This window comes from Centropristis striata, chromosome 13 (genome assembly GCF_030273125.1).
Source record: "Centropristis striata isolate RG_2023a ecotype Rhode Island chromosome 13, C.striata_1.0, whole genome shotgun sequence".
In the NCBI taxonomy this organism is placed as follows: domain Eukaryota; kingdom Metazoa; phylum Chordata; class Actinopteri; order Perciformes; family Serranidae; genus Centropristis; species Centropristis striata.
In genome coordinates this window covers 10,348,311-10,363,819 of record NC_081529.1, presented here as the reverse complement: position 1 = coordinate 10,363,819, position 15,509 = coordinate 10,348,311, and the positions used below count along the sequence as shown (strand labels likewise).

General features: G+C 38.1%; 1 protein-coding gene across 1 annotated transcript in view; it reads right to left on the bottom strand.

Moving 5' to 3' along the window:
* Positions 1 to 14,602: 14,602 nt before the first annotated feature.
* The window catches only part of LOC131983092 (choline transporter-like protein 2), a 37,689-nt gene continuing 36,782 nt past the window's right edge, over positions 14,603 to 15,509 (bottom strand). Inside the window, exon 22 of the mRNA XM_059347682.1 lies at positions 14,603 to 15,364. Within this exon, the coding sequence (XP_059203665.1) occupies positions 15,258 to 15,364 (107 nt within the window). The 3' untranslated portion in view covers positions 14,603 to 15,257. The remainder of the gene's footprint in view (positions 15,365 to 15,509) is intronic.

The following is a 15,509-nucleotide window of genomic DNA, read 5'->3' as shown; positions in this document are numbered from 1 at the left end:
CACTGTGGACACTGGAACTGAAACTCACTGGGCTTTATACTGGGAGGAGACTCTCTGCTGGTGATGACTGGAGGAGTGACAGGAGGTGTGTCTGGCGGTGTGTGTGTGTGTGTGTGTGTGTGCGCGCGCGCGTGCATGTGTGGGGAGGGCTGCTCTGCTCTCTATGTCTAGGCTTGTCTCAGGTTTTAAAGCTAAAGTCTGGGGAATCAATTATTCTCTTTCTTGCCAGGAGTTAGATCAGAATATTGATGCGACTGTCTACTTTGAATGGTAAATGTGAAGCCACAGCCTTTTAGCTTAGTATAAGTGGTGGAAAGTAACTAAGTTCATTTACTCAAGTACTGTACTTAATAGTGGTCGACCGATACAGGTTTTTTTTTAAGGCCGATGCCGTTACCGATTATTTTGACATCAGTCTGCCGATTTTTTTGGGCCGATTCTTGAAGCCGATATTGCCTTTTCTTCCTCCATTTACATGATAAAAATGAAACAATGATATCAAATGTTACACAAGTCTTAATTTAAACAAAAAAGAAACATTTATTAACAAACCAAACATATTAACAGTTGGATAGCAAACAATGTGTATGTTGATCTAGGCCTCGAGGTGGTGGCGCCTCAGATGAGTCCACATATTTGATGTGTTTTTCTTTTTTCCTTGACCCAAACTCAGGTCAAAGGTCAGGATATCTCGGTCTCTGCTCTCTCAAGTGCCCTAATTTTATGGAAATAAACACTAAATCACTGAACTACCCCTTTAATCTTTTGTCACTGTACGGTTAAAGTTTTTCCTTGCAAATTCAAATAATGATGATCGCCAGTCAGGATGAAAACCATATTTACCAAAAGCCCCAAATTTTCAACAACAAAAAAAGATACTTAGCTCCATACAAACCGGCTGCAGATTAACAGAGGTTAAAAAAATGCTTTTTATATATAAATAGCTCAATCATATCAAGCAGAACTTTATCACAGAGTCCTAATAAAAGACATAGAATATATAAAGGAGTAAAGACCCAAAGAAGTGGGACTTACGGACCCAGAGAGCTCCACACAAATGAATCACACCAACATTTATTTAATCCGTTTATTCTATTAATGAATACTTTTAGCTGATGCTTTCTGTAATAATTGTTGCAGAATCAGAATGCTGAATACTGGACTTTTATTTGTAATGGAGTATTTTTATAGTGTCGTATTGCTAATTTGACTACGACTGTCCTAGACTCAAGAAGTCTACTACCTCAGTGAAAAACATTCTCAACAAACTTCCTCCTTTAACAGATGCATGAAAACAGCATTCTAGTTTCAAACTATGCACATACATCATTCTGCAAAGTGTAACTCAAACATCCAAGTTAAGCAACAATAAGCAAAAAAAACATTTTTGAGTGAAGGGGGATTTAAAACATATTTGCATTCTTGTTGTTGAAGAGCCCAAAGAATGTGTCATTAGGGCTGTTTCCACTACCGGGCAATACCCTGAATGAGGCGAGTCTCACTCACCGAAACGCCCCTAATTTGAATACCAGCAGTCCGGAGCGGACTTTTGTTGGGACTTTTTTCGTCCCTGTGGAAGAGCAGGGTCTTTTTTCTCCCCTGAAAACAGCCTGGTTACTGATTGGATAGATCACTAAGCAGGATGTGACGTAGTACTCTACACGACAACAACACACGCCATTTGTAAAAGCCGGCGAAGCAGTGTTCCCAACTTAGCCACTTTGTTGCTAAATTTAGCGACTTTTCAGACCCCCTTAGTGACTATTTTTCAAGAAAGCGACTGGAGACAAATCCAGCGACTCCTTGTTACTCTTCTTAACGAGCCGCTAACGAGCCAGAGGCCGGCTTGTTAAGAAGAGCCTCCGTTAGCGGCAGTTAGCTCCAGTTAGCTCTGTAGCAGTACAGTGTGTATATGCTGCTGCTACAGGAGGTGTTCACTTAGCGATCCTTGTTTGTTTACAACAAGCACCAGACACTAATTCACAATCACTATGTTTATGATCAGCGAGACTCTGTGCATTATTAGCCATGCTGCTTTCAGCTGCTGACGTTGTGCACAGTTAGCGACGGTGAAAACTATACATCACCCCTGGAGTCTCTAAATCCCTCTGGGGGCTAACTTGTAGTGGAGACACGCAGAGTGACCAGACTTTTGAGAGGGTGTGGCCTGAGACTTTTCCCCCTAGTTGATACACGGCTAATGCACCTTTTCTGGAGAATGAAAGTTTCGTTTAAAGGGTTGTAGGGGTTGTAGGTGAAGGCATCAGGTAAAAGTCTAAATGTTTGTTGTGTTGTCTGATTTGTCGGTTGGAAGGCTTCTTGAGCTACAGGAACACAGGAAAAGATACATTTAATAAAGTTTTTGGTGATAAAAATGTCAAGATCATATGACCTGGCATGTCAAGTGGTTTTTGATACTGATAGGAGTACATGGTTGAGCTCATGGGAATTTAAGATTTCTATCTGTGACACACTTTACATGCACACTGAATAATCTAAAACAGTCCGAGTGACTCTACACTTATTTTATCCTATTCAAAATTTCAAGGGGATGCTTTTGTCTGTCTTTCTGTCACTGGACTGGTTGTCCTTGCTTATAGTCTCATTTTCTTTTTGCTCTCCAAATATGGGAATCAGAATTGAATTAGATCCTTCCCCAGGTTAAGTATGAGTGAGTGAGTGTGTTTCAAGTAACAACTTCACAGTCTGACCTACACTGGCTTTCCAAGAAATTGAAAACATACTAAACTTTTCTATGAAACGTGGCTGTTCTTTCCTGAGTGTGGCATTTTGCCATGCGTCACATTCACAGGTGAGTGGTAGCTTTCCCCTTCCGATCCCAAGGTAACAGACAACAAAAGCACCAAACGCTCTTTATTTAATAAAGACACAGATGTGCTTTTTTTTTCACCCAGTGAATTACTAAACCACTGAGCCACATATGAAAGTTGTACGACTAACTGACGTCAAATGTTTTGACCTTATTAAATACTCATGCATCATACACCACATGGATCACATTTAAATCTTTTGTATTCACAATAGCATTCAAACTACTGACATGCGTGATGTTCATGTTTCCTCGTCATTTAAAATCTTGACACAGATTTGGTTTCCATTGCTTTGAACCCTTTGACGCCTTTAGGTGTGGTTCTGTCCCCGGGGTGCCTTTCATTGTTGATAGTGATATTAGCACAAATGTGACACCATGCAGGCCAACACCTACACTTGCTATGAATTATTTGAATAATCTCTTTTAATATATTGTAGAATTTCAGCTGAAGTGCATATCTTAAGGTGTGAGCAGACATTGCTTATTTTCTGGTATTATGAAGCTTTTCAGAGTGTAACAGCAAAGGAAGAAGTGAGGAAAAGAAGTATAAAGAACAAAAAAGCAGTTTAGGGCGGGTGACAGAGACGGTGAACGGGTCAAACAAACAGGACGTTCACCCAGGAGAGCAGCATTTGTGTCCTCTATGAAAACAAATGTAAACAATGTTATTGAATAAAGTATTGTATCTCAACTTCTGTGTGTCATGTTTTTAAGTTACCAACATAACTACTTCACTGCAAGTTCATCTGGTTTTTGGTCCTAACTTTAGGGAAGTAGTTTTGTGGCCTAAACGTAACAAAACTGCAGCAGATTCACAACATTAACAGCATTTTTTAACCAGCAAACATTACATTTGGGTATTAGGCATAGACTGTATATTAATAATGGACGTAGTCACTATGAAGTCACCCATTGGTTTGTGGCCCGTTGGAAGCATCAAGTTCAGCGTGACACTGGTCTCCATCTTGTTTCCAATATGGGGAGCAGACCATATCTGGACTGTGGAGGAGCGAGAGGGATCTGATCACTGACTACAGCCTCTCTACACCTCAACCTGACTGAGAGAAGTCGCTGCTAATTCATGTTAGCACTAACTGGAGCATTAACTGGGATGTTAGTCTTGGCTAGCAAAAAACAAAAACAAAATGTACGTTAATAACCTCAGAAAACTGAACAGCGACTCCTTGGAGTGTCTGTTAGTCCAACCAAACGCTGAACAAGACATTTTAATGGACAAAACGTTCAAATAAACTGTCCTTGAGTGAAAATACAGTGAAAGGGTCAAAGTTATGACACCAAACCGCTAAATGTCCTTTTTTATATCTATAGAACGTTATATATATCCTTATTGACATGTTGCCATGAATACGCATTGTTCTGCTTCTCTCCTGATGATGGCTCGCCTTGTTAGTGACCTGTCAATCAAAGGTAGCCGCCCCCTGCTGGAATTTTCGGTAGAATGCAGCTTAAGGCACTTCCTGGTTTGCCTCCCTGCTCAGACCCGGAGGTTGCCACTTGATATTAGGATGTGATCTCCTGTCAATGGTAAGGGCGCTAATTTTAGAAACACTCCTGTGGGCCATATTTGAAAGTAGGAACAAATTAAATATGCGGTCGTATAGTTTGGAGGACTTATTGCCATGCATGTGAAGTCGTTCGGCATATACTATATCCATTTTGATAACGCTTTTCACACATTGACTATCGCTACATCAGCTTGCTACCAGCCTATGTTTACACCCTCTAATGATGAAATGAATGTTACGAAGACCCTAGTGAACCCTCATACTCCTGGATGCAGAAAGTACAGTATAACTGGACATAAGGCATCACATGAGCAAGACTAAGAGTCAGAAGTCATGCTAGCAGAGTGTGAGGCTGGGCACAGCAGTGCTTTGAGCTAAATGCTAATGTCAGCATGCGGGAGCGTGTCTACGTTCCCCGGGTCCTATGTTCCCCTCTTTGTATGAGACTGGGGAACATAGGACCCTTTTTCCCCGCTTTTCCCAAAAAGGGTCCTATGTTCCCCAGTCTGTTACTTTTTCCACCATTACAGCCAAATTCCATGGTAAATAGGCCTAACCCTAACCCAGAGCGGGGAACATGACCCCCCGCATGCCAACTGGCTAACAATGCTAATAAGTTTCACAGGTTTTCGGTCTTAAACCAAATGTGGCAATCCATCCAATAGCTGTAAATGAATGTCACTTAAAAAATAAAAATGGTGGTGCTTGGGCGTCCCGGTGGCTCACACTGGTAGAGCGCATACCATTAAGGCTGAGTCCTTGCTGCGGCGGACCCGGGTTTGAAGCCGGCCTGAGGTCCCTTTGCCGCATGTCCTCCCCTCTGTCTCCCCCTTTCTATCTATCACTTTCAATAAAGCATGAAAAATGCCCAAAAAAAATGGTGGTGCTTGAGGAAAATTAGGGATCATCAAAGTTCATCCTCTGGGGACCATGAATGTGAAATTTTCTTGCAGTAGTTGAGATATTGTGGTGGTCCACTTAACTCAAAGGCCATGCTGCTAAACACATAGGCTACATACTAGACAACCGGTTGAACACACTCCCACCTCTGCATGCCGTCTACTGAGTGCTCTTCGGATTGTGTAAGACTCTTGAGCAGCTGTCCACTGAATATTTTCATGGCTGCTTTTTTCCCCAACACCTTACAACCTGACTTTTGATAATTGCAGTGATTGGGCAACAGAGAAACATTTATTACCATGGCACACCCATTATGATTAATTTTGACTGACACACTCTGATTGGCAAGCCTATCTGACTAAACATTTCAGACAATAAGAGAATTTGTTCTCTGTATTTTGGAATTCAAAGACTTCAGAGGATGGCTGACGCACAGCACTTACAGCATTGGTAAGGAATGCAGACAGACAGTTCTTTATCAACACACCAAAGGAGACAAACACCTTTTGAAACTCTTAGACTTATGATCCACATGATGGGTTTGCCTTAAGGGCAAAGCATAAACAAAAAGTATGTTAATCAACAATATGTTTATCGCTTCACTACATTTGGAGTCAGCTAGAGAAACATTTAGACTGGCCCTTACTGTCTTTCTAGTGTTACAATTATTTTAGCTGCACTCATCAATGTTTAATATTTACAATGGAGAAAAATATTGTGTGTGATGTTAAAAGTGTTGCTTGAAATGACAAACCCATTAAAGAGTATCAACCAAAGCACTTCTCCTATAATAATAATAATAATTCATTGAATTTATATAGCGCTTTTCAATAACCCAAAGACGCTTACAAGTATACATACAGGGGGGGGGACAACAAAAAAAAAACGAGCAGGGTGGTGGGGAGCAAGACAAGAAACTGGTTATGGGTAGGGGAGGTCAAAAGCTTGGGAGAAGAGGTAGGTTTTCAAACGGGACTTGAATGTGGAGAGTGAAGGTGAGTCGCGGACAGTTTGGGGAAGAGAGTTCCAGAGTCGGGGTGCAGTTCGGGAGAAGGCTCTGTCGCCAAAGGATTTGAGTTTAGATGGTGGTACTGTCAGTGAGAGAGTGGAGGAGGATCGGAGGGCACGGGTGGGGCGGTGGGGGATGAGGAGGTCAGACAGGTAAGGAGGAGCCAGATGGTGGAGGGCCTTGAAGGTGAGGAGGAGAATCTTGAAGTTGATGCGCTGTTTGATGGGGAGCCAGTGGAGAGAGTGGAGAACAGGAGTGATGTGTTGGCGGGACCGGGTGTGGGTAAGGAGGCGGGCAGCAGAGTTTTGGACCAGTTGGAGTTTGTGGAGGGAACGTGAAGTGATGCCAGTGAGGAGGGCTCTTCAGGTTGTGTTAGCATCTTTTAGCCCATTATTTTGCCTTTATAGTCCCCAACGCACTCTCTCAGTCAGTAAGTTTACATGACACTTGAAAAAAAATAATTATTGCCTTAATCTGACTATAACTGGACAACTGAAGTGCATGTAAACGTGTTAGTCCAACTGATGTGGCAGTTCTCCAACTACCATTAGAACACCCAGATAATGTGATTGGAATAGGATTTTCGGTGGCATGTATGACAAGACAACGCATGCGCCGCCTGCTCCACCCCTGCGCTGGTGTATGACCCCAGAACAAAAACATCCAAGAAAGTCGCTTGCATTAGCGGCTCGCACATTAGCGGCTCGCACATTAGCCCCTCAGTAGCGACGGCACAAAGTGTCGAACTGAGGTCAACTGGAAAGGGCGCCATATTAACCCACTGAAACGATGCATATCGCCACCCAGTGTTGAGGAGGAGGACACGTTCCCGTCAGTTAAAGTTTAAGCATAGCTCGATTAAGCTGTGCATGTAAACGCACTGACTGATTGTTAATTCAGCTGTTTCCAGTGAAAAGGCTCTGATAAACCCATTGTACTCTACTTGTTAAGCAGACAGACACATTGAACAAGTATCTAGTGAACATTGTGGAGGATATAGCAGCTAACACACCAGATGTCTCTCAAGTGGCAACCTCCGGGTCTGAAAGCCGAAGCAAAAGTGCTTTAAACCTGCATTCTTTCTCATGGCCAGCAGGGGACGACTCCACTGGTTGCATAAAAAAGTCAGATTGAATGAAAGTCTATCAGAAAATTATCCTACGTTTTACTTGATTAATAGTGAAAACAACATTTTCCTAGTGAGTGAAATAGGTGAAATAGCAGGGTATGCTTTATGGCAGGGCTACCTTGTGATAATGTGTGTTTTCCTCTTCTGTTTTAATCAGAAAGATAAAAGAAACATTTTTGTCGCCCCAAAAATATTTTTCAGCATTTGACAGTAAAACTCGCAAGTCCAAAAAAAGTTGGGATGTTATTATAAATGTAAATTTAAAAGAATGTGGTTAGTTGTTTATTCTCTTGGACACAAATTCAATTGGGAGCTGTACAGAGGAAATTGTTAGAATAATCTGTGATTCTGTCTCTGTTGTCTGTTGCTGTGTGACGAACGTCACTATCTATGCATGCGTAATTCACTATATGTGTGTGTGTTCCCACTCTGTGCATGCAAGATGCTTTGATGCAATGATCATGTGCTAATATTGTTTTTAAACTATGATTAAACTAAATAAATTTATTGCATATGATTAAACTTTCTCTGTCCTACTTAGAGTAAGGTTCTATGATCAAAAAAATATATATTTTATGTTTTATTGTTTTGTTGCAAAATCTGTGTCTCCAGTAATATCTCTGCAAGTCATATCAAGGCAGGAGTTTGTGTTTTGAAAGTTTTGTTCCAGGTCAGGTGACAGATATGGTGTGCTGAGAAGAAAGATAACTGTCTTCTCTGCTTGGTGACATGACGTGTCCACGTATTGATTGAACTGATAAATCAGCGGATTGAAAGGAGGTGACTTCTGGAGAGTTCAACCTACATTCTTATTAAACCTCTGTTAGGATATAAAATGGGTTCAGGGAAAGGAGAATGGTCCAGTCTTCATGATCAGTTCAGCCTTTGTCATGTCAGGGACGTGTAGATTGAACCCAGAGACTCTGTAACTGCACATTTCTTAACTTTTGTAATAAAATGAAGTTAAACTGAGAACTCAGACGTCTCCTGCTCATCATTCCCCATCAAACGATCGGCGCAGAGAAATAGGTGAGGATTTTGTGTTGGAGTCAGATAATTTCAGAAAAGGTTTCCTCAATGCATTTCTCAACAAAATATATATATATTTAACCTCCTAAAGCCCACCTGCCCACCAGCAGAATAGACTGGACCGTTTTCTCTCTACCCCTAACCTCCCCAGACAGCTGGGTATTAACCCTTTGATGCACAACATATTGACACCCCTTCTAATGCACAACATGGGTCAAAAATGACCCGCATTCTTTCCCCATGTTATTTAATGCTTGCTGTGTGTTTCTGTGCTCTATCTTTTGATATCAACTTATTTTATGATTGAATATTCCACGTATTCTTTAAATGTCTTGTTTTTAAATAACAACAGATCATTATTTCCATTTTGCCTCTCATACTTTATGAAGAAAAAAAGTATTATTACATAGCTAACTACTTGGCTAAGTAGCTTGCTAAGCTAACTACTTAGCCAAGAAGTTAGCTAAGTAGTTAGCCTAGCAAGCTACTTAGCTAAATACTTTGCCAAGAAGTTAGCTAAGTAGTTAGCTTAGCAAGCTACTTAGCTAAAAATGGATATGGGTCATTTTATACCCATGTTGTACAATAGAAGAGTAGTGACACAAAAAGGGATTTTATTCAAAAATTAATATTTACATTACATTACATTAGCAGACTTTTGTCCAAAGCGACTTCCAATAAGTGCATTCAACCTGAAGGTTCTAGACTTAGACAATAAAGGATAAAGATAATAAAGAAATAATGATCAAAAACTTGAGGAAAACCTGGAAAACTGAATGATGAAAATAATTTATTGCAAAGATATAGAACATAAGAACTCTATCAGGTCACTTTCGACCCATGTTCATGTTTTGCATCAAAGGGTTAAGAGGAAAATGCTTAAGCTGATAATTTTTTGTGTTTTTAAATATATACTCTGAATTCTGAATTGGATGCATTCTGTCTTTATGTATGTTTCATGCAGCTTCCCAACCATGTGGAAACAGGGTTGTATTAATGCAGTATTGGAGAAGAATTAAAACTTGTGAGTCAGACCATAAACGCATTAGAAAGAAGGAAAAAGGTAAAAGGGTTAAGGTAATAAATCACTTTAGAAGTAGGGTGATTTTCTCATTGAGTCGTCCCCTGCTGGTCATTAAATAGAATGCATGTTAAAGGCATTCTGCATTTGCTTCACTTTTCAAACCTGGAGTAAGCACATCCCTCTTAAAGATGGTCAGACACTTAAACACTCATGATTTATTAAAAAAATAAACAACATAAGAGCTTATGCCTCTTCGGGGGGTGCTACAAAACAGAAATAAGTCGAAATGACGAGGATAAAGTAAACTTTTTGTGTTCCGTAAAGTTGGAAAGATATTCACAGATTCTTGTCAGTAAGTCATCATAGTAACATTGTTTTCTATCTGAACAGTTAGGTAGACTGCAAGCTACAACCTGATTTCCATCAATAAGCAAAATAAGCAAAAACTACAATATTTAAGGTTGTAGCAGCACTAAAATCCCCCTAATTGAGATATTCTAAGTAATAGCTACCATAACTATTGTTTTGGGGGAAATCTGCTTTTATGTAATTTATGTGAATTTTTTAAGTCATATATTGTCTGATATTATATATAATACACAAATTTTCTCGACCTTGTATTTATTCTCGTCATTTCGACTTTTTTTCTCAAACTTAATAATGATTTTTTTTTTCTCCTACCTGACCTTAATCCCCTTTCCGTACTTTTTTCCTAATGACAAAAAATAATTATATCAAAACAGGAAATAAAGTGACATAGGATTTAGGCAGTAGGAAAGGCAAAATAAAAGCATCACAAATAACACTTGCATGAGGAGATCCCTTCTTTAGAGTGAAACAAAGCTGGCTCACTTCCATGGGGGTTGCCACTCGCTTCCAACAAAAAGAAGCAGAAAGTGGACAAAAAGAAATAAACTTTCCTTTTAGATAACAGGGCCAGTTGCTGTTATACAAGCTAAAAACACGTGCCAGCAGAAACTCCCCAGACAAAAGAAAAGTGGCATAACATGACTCAGACCGTATTACCTTGATTAACTTTATTTATCATAACCACGCTTGAAATGGAAAAACACTTAGGCATTACCAAAAAGCTGTTTGACATTTTTTCGGGTTGCCAAGGCCACAGTGGCTTATATCAAGTGCATACCAGTCACTCTTAAGACCTTCAGCACTCCTGCTAATGACTCCACCACTCAGGCTCTTCAGGTGTTCTCCATGGAGACTGGAATGAAAGAAAACCCTCCACTGGCCAACAAGCCTTTTCAACCACTCTGGTCCTCTGACGCAAAACTGCTGAGAAAACAGCATCTATTGTGACCCGACAGCTGAACCTACTGTTTGACTGTAAACAAAATGACACCAAGTCATACCGCCTGGGGACACTGATGATGATGCTATTGAGTCAGCTGTTATCTAGCGTGTGTTGACTGGATGTTTTTGTGCAAAGGTTAAAAACTATCTATGCTGAATGTGCATCACCTTTGGGAGAGGTGTGGCATAAAAATCGACCTTTTTCCTTCTTAAGTTACACAAAGAGTTTGATTCAAGGCCAAAAAAACATAAAAGTGGTAATATTACACTGAAAGATTATCGCTTCTTTTGTTCAAAAATACTAGAGCTGTAGCACAAAATATATGCATTCAAAACTTACTGAAGTAAAAGTACAAAAGTATCAGCATCCAAATGTACTTACAGTATCAAAAGTAAAAGGACTTGTTATGCAGAATGAACCCACTCAGATTGTTGAATATATTCTAAATATATTATTGGATTATTACCACGAAAAATTTGTCAGAAAAAACAGGGGGATACATAGACTTTGGCAACCATTTATTGATTATTTTAACCAGAACACATAGTCTGAGGGCAAGTTATAGAAGTGCTCTTAATAGAAGGAATTAACTTTTTTTTTTTAAATTTGATTTTATTTATGTATTTTTATTCCTGCCTGCTTATTTTCTTTTTTTTTTTTTTTTTACTTTTGAAGAGTGTATACATGTTTGGGATATATATATATATATATATATATATATATATATACATTTTAATAATATAATAATAATTAAAAAAAATATTTTTTCTTTTTTCTCCTATGCCTCTCTACTTTTCATTTTGAGATAAATAAGTTAATACAACTTAAATTACCTTTTTGTGTAAACGTGTACTTGTAAATGTGGATGGTGTCTGTAGTGACTGATATGTTTTGTGTTCAAAATGAGGAAAATCAATAAAAAGAGTTGGAAAAAAAGAAAAGAAAGAAAAACAGGGGGGAAAGTTACTCGGAAAGTTGTCGGAAAAACAAACCCAAAAATAAATGACTCAGAAATGTTTTTTTTTTTTTTTTTTTTTAAGTGAATGCAATACGCTTCCATATGGTAGGGTTCATTTTGACTACTTAATATACTGCTATGTGGTTTAATTTGTTAAAATGTGTAATCATTTCAATTGATCGTGTTTTTTATGTTAAATCTCTACCTGAAAAGTAAGGTATTGGTTAAATGTAGTGGAGTAAAAAGTACAATATTTGCCTCTAAAATGTAGTGAAGTAGAAGTATAAAGTTACATAAAAAGGAAATACTCCTCCTAAGTCCTATTCAAGGTCTCAAATACAGTTATTTGGTGTCCTTAATTCACCCAATAGGGCCATTTTTAGAGTCTCCAACACACCTGAGCAATGTTTCAACACAGTCAAAGTGACAGTAGTGACCTCACATGAACACAGAGAGATGATAGTCATCTGAACAGAGCAGAAGTTTCCCGCGGTCAGCTGACACCAGCATGGCAGACATACCGCAGATAAGAACCTCCATCTGCTGTGCTGATTGGACAAACTGGACATGGTACATGAACTACACATCATCTCATGGGTGGTAAGAGAACAGCAGGAAGCATTTATGGCCGTTAACCCTCTGGAGTCCACGAAAGTGTAGTAACATGAGTTTACTTTTTTTTGCAGATATTTTTCTGCAAAGAGATTTTGCAGTGTGCATTCAGCATTTTTAATGTAATCCTTGTGTTTACTGTTTTTTCGTATGTTTTTGTCATTTTTGTGTGTGTTTTTTTGTGTGTTTTTGTGTGTTTTTTGTAATCTTTTTGTTTTTGGTGTGTTTTTGTGTGTTTTTTGTCATTTTATGTCTGGTTTTTTTGTAATTTTCTAGTGGGGTTTTTTGTGTTCTAAATGTGTTCAATCCAGTAATTGAAGAGCAATTGAATGTACTGTTATTATATGGATAAGTAAATAAAGACTATAAAACCTAATTAATCCATACACTGCAAAAAAATTTCAAGGCAACAAACTTCGATACAATTTTAAATTGGACAATTAAACTAAATATTTTAAGTTTTGTTTTTGAGTTTGCTCAACTCTGAATTCAGATTTTTTTTCTCAACTGTAAATTGTACAAATTTATAATTTTACATTGTAATAACTTTTAATCCTTACTTCTGCAATGTGCTGAATTGGCACAATTGTAACGCTGTTATGAAATGTAGGCTAATGTTGTGACCACAATTTTGAGTTAGCATTGATACGCTAATGGATACTCTTGTAGCTGTAACAAGTAGCGCTGCTAGCGTCAGTTAGCCGCTAGCTTTCGCTAATGACGGAATTTCACCGCTTTCCGCATTTCACAACAAAGAAATAAGAGTTAGCAGAACTATTCTCCCTTGTTGTGAACCCCAACTTAAAGATATAAGTAACAACAACTCACCAACTTGTTTTTGAGCAGACAACTGGCTTCCTTTGTTGCCCTAAATGTCAATAATTTATATTTCCAAGTTTTACCAACTTAAATCACTGTTTTAGGCCAAAAAACACAAGTTGGCTTTTTTGCAGTGAACATCCGGGATGGGACAGAAATAATTACCTTGAAAAACAAACCAAGAAATTAATTATTCAATTTTTTCAAGTGAATACAATACACTTCCATGACAATATTTAAATGCTGTGTACATAAATGCAATCTGAGTGGGTCATTTATGATTTGCTCTGCTCATTAGTTCAGCTCCTGTATCAATCAATAGCATAATTTTGAACTTCATCATAGGTGTGTTGTTGATACAGTCTGATGTTTGCTGCCCCCAAGTGGCCAAGGACTATATTTTTCAAGGTTTCAATTCTACTGAGTCGATAACATTTGACATGGATACATGATATCTGTGAGAAAGTGAGTCTGATTATTATAAAATGTATAAAAAGTGAGAAAACATTTCACCCTTCTATCGTCAAGTAGACACTCAGCAATAGCAATAACAGCTGCTGATTGCCTAGCAACAGTCACTAAGTAAATAATCCTTATGGAAGTGATTATGTTAAACTGCCAATAGCTTTCTGGAACAAGGTAACCCTGTGATAGAGAGCTCACCAACTCTCATTACAAGTCTTAAGTGTCTTGGTGCCGTCTTATTGGTGCGGGACATTGCTATCCTAACACTGCCCTACAAAGCCTAAATGCAGTAACATTAACAAAAAAGTTTTTGGTCAAAATTGAGTTATAACTAAAAATTAACTCCTTGATGTCTGTTTTATCCTGTGACAAAGTTTTAGATTTCAATTTTGCTTTAATTCAGAGAAATAATGATGTAAATAATGAAAATTGCAGTAACTACAAAAAGCGAGATAAAATGATATTAAGACTAAAATATAACATTACTTTATACTATTAAATCTAAAATACACAAATCTTTGAATCGAGTTGTTTAACACTTAAATACACTGATAACAAAATCAATTTTAATGTCTATTCACTGAAAACAAAATATAAAAGCTGAAAGACGACCACAACATTGTAGTTACTGCACTCTGTTTATCATTACTATTAGAACCTTTTACAGCAAAACCAGAGTGCAGTAACTAAATTTTTGGGTCAAATAAATCATTCTTTTTTTTATTTTTTTAGCATAAAAATTACCTCATTAATACATGTAGAAATAAGTGTCATATCACTGACCTACCTATAACCTGTTTGGCAGGCAAGTTAAAACATGTTAAAAAAACTTTAAAGCAGTTTTTCTCAGTTTTACCTTTTGAGTAGTTGCTGCAGTTAGACTTTGTAGGGCAGAATACACATGACCAACTCTAAGAAACAAAACAAACCAGACTTTGGAAGCATTTGGATTGGAGACAAATAACTAGTCAAAAGAGATCATGCAATCACGTATAAAACTATGTTTTATTTCAAAAACATCAATTCAACTCCACACATATGAAAAGGCACTAAAATATAACCCTATACATCAGTTACATTATACATTTAGCTTTTGTTCTGATTTATATACTTCTCCATTTGCTCATGATAAAACTGCACCATAGCATCAGATGCTTCATAAGTCTGACTGTAGATGTGAATGACCTGTAATGGCTTTGGTAACTAGGTTAAATATTTATTCAAATAAGATTACACATTGATAAAAAGCACAAAAAGACTTATTAAAGGACTTTAGATTGAGCTCACCTTCATATAAGGCACAAATATTACAAATAAAACATGCTCAAAATAACCTGCGTCTCTGATAAAAATCTATAAACATAGTTACAGTGGTTTGGTTGTCATCTGCGTTCGAAATAGACTTTTTAAAATCCACGAAGCTCTAAATTGAATCGCTTAAATCGCTTTAAAAAGTATCGGATTCATGAGAATAAAAGTTTTGGCATCAACAAAATACAACGTATGACACTTTTGATTGTCACCTGTAGGCTCCTGGTGACTGACGGCATTAAGTTCTTGTCCAAGTCTAATGAACAAAACCACAGTCCAGCTCAGACCCAGTCTGGTCTCACTAGGGCTTCTACAGTGGGAGGAGGTGCTCTACTGAGCCGGCTCGCTCTTGTTCTTCTTATTCAGGACTTTTCGGAGGCTCTCGGGCATCAGGTAAGGCCTCTCTGCACTGCCATCGTTCCTCTCAAGATCCTCCACTGGAAAGACATTTCATAAAATGGCATTAAGGCAAGTGGAGCCACAGATACACATTCATAACTACACTGTAAAAATGTCCCGTTGTTTTTACAGAAAAAAAACTGGCAGCTGTGGTTACCAGAATATTTCCGTTAAAAATACAGT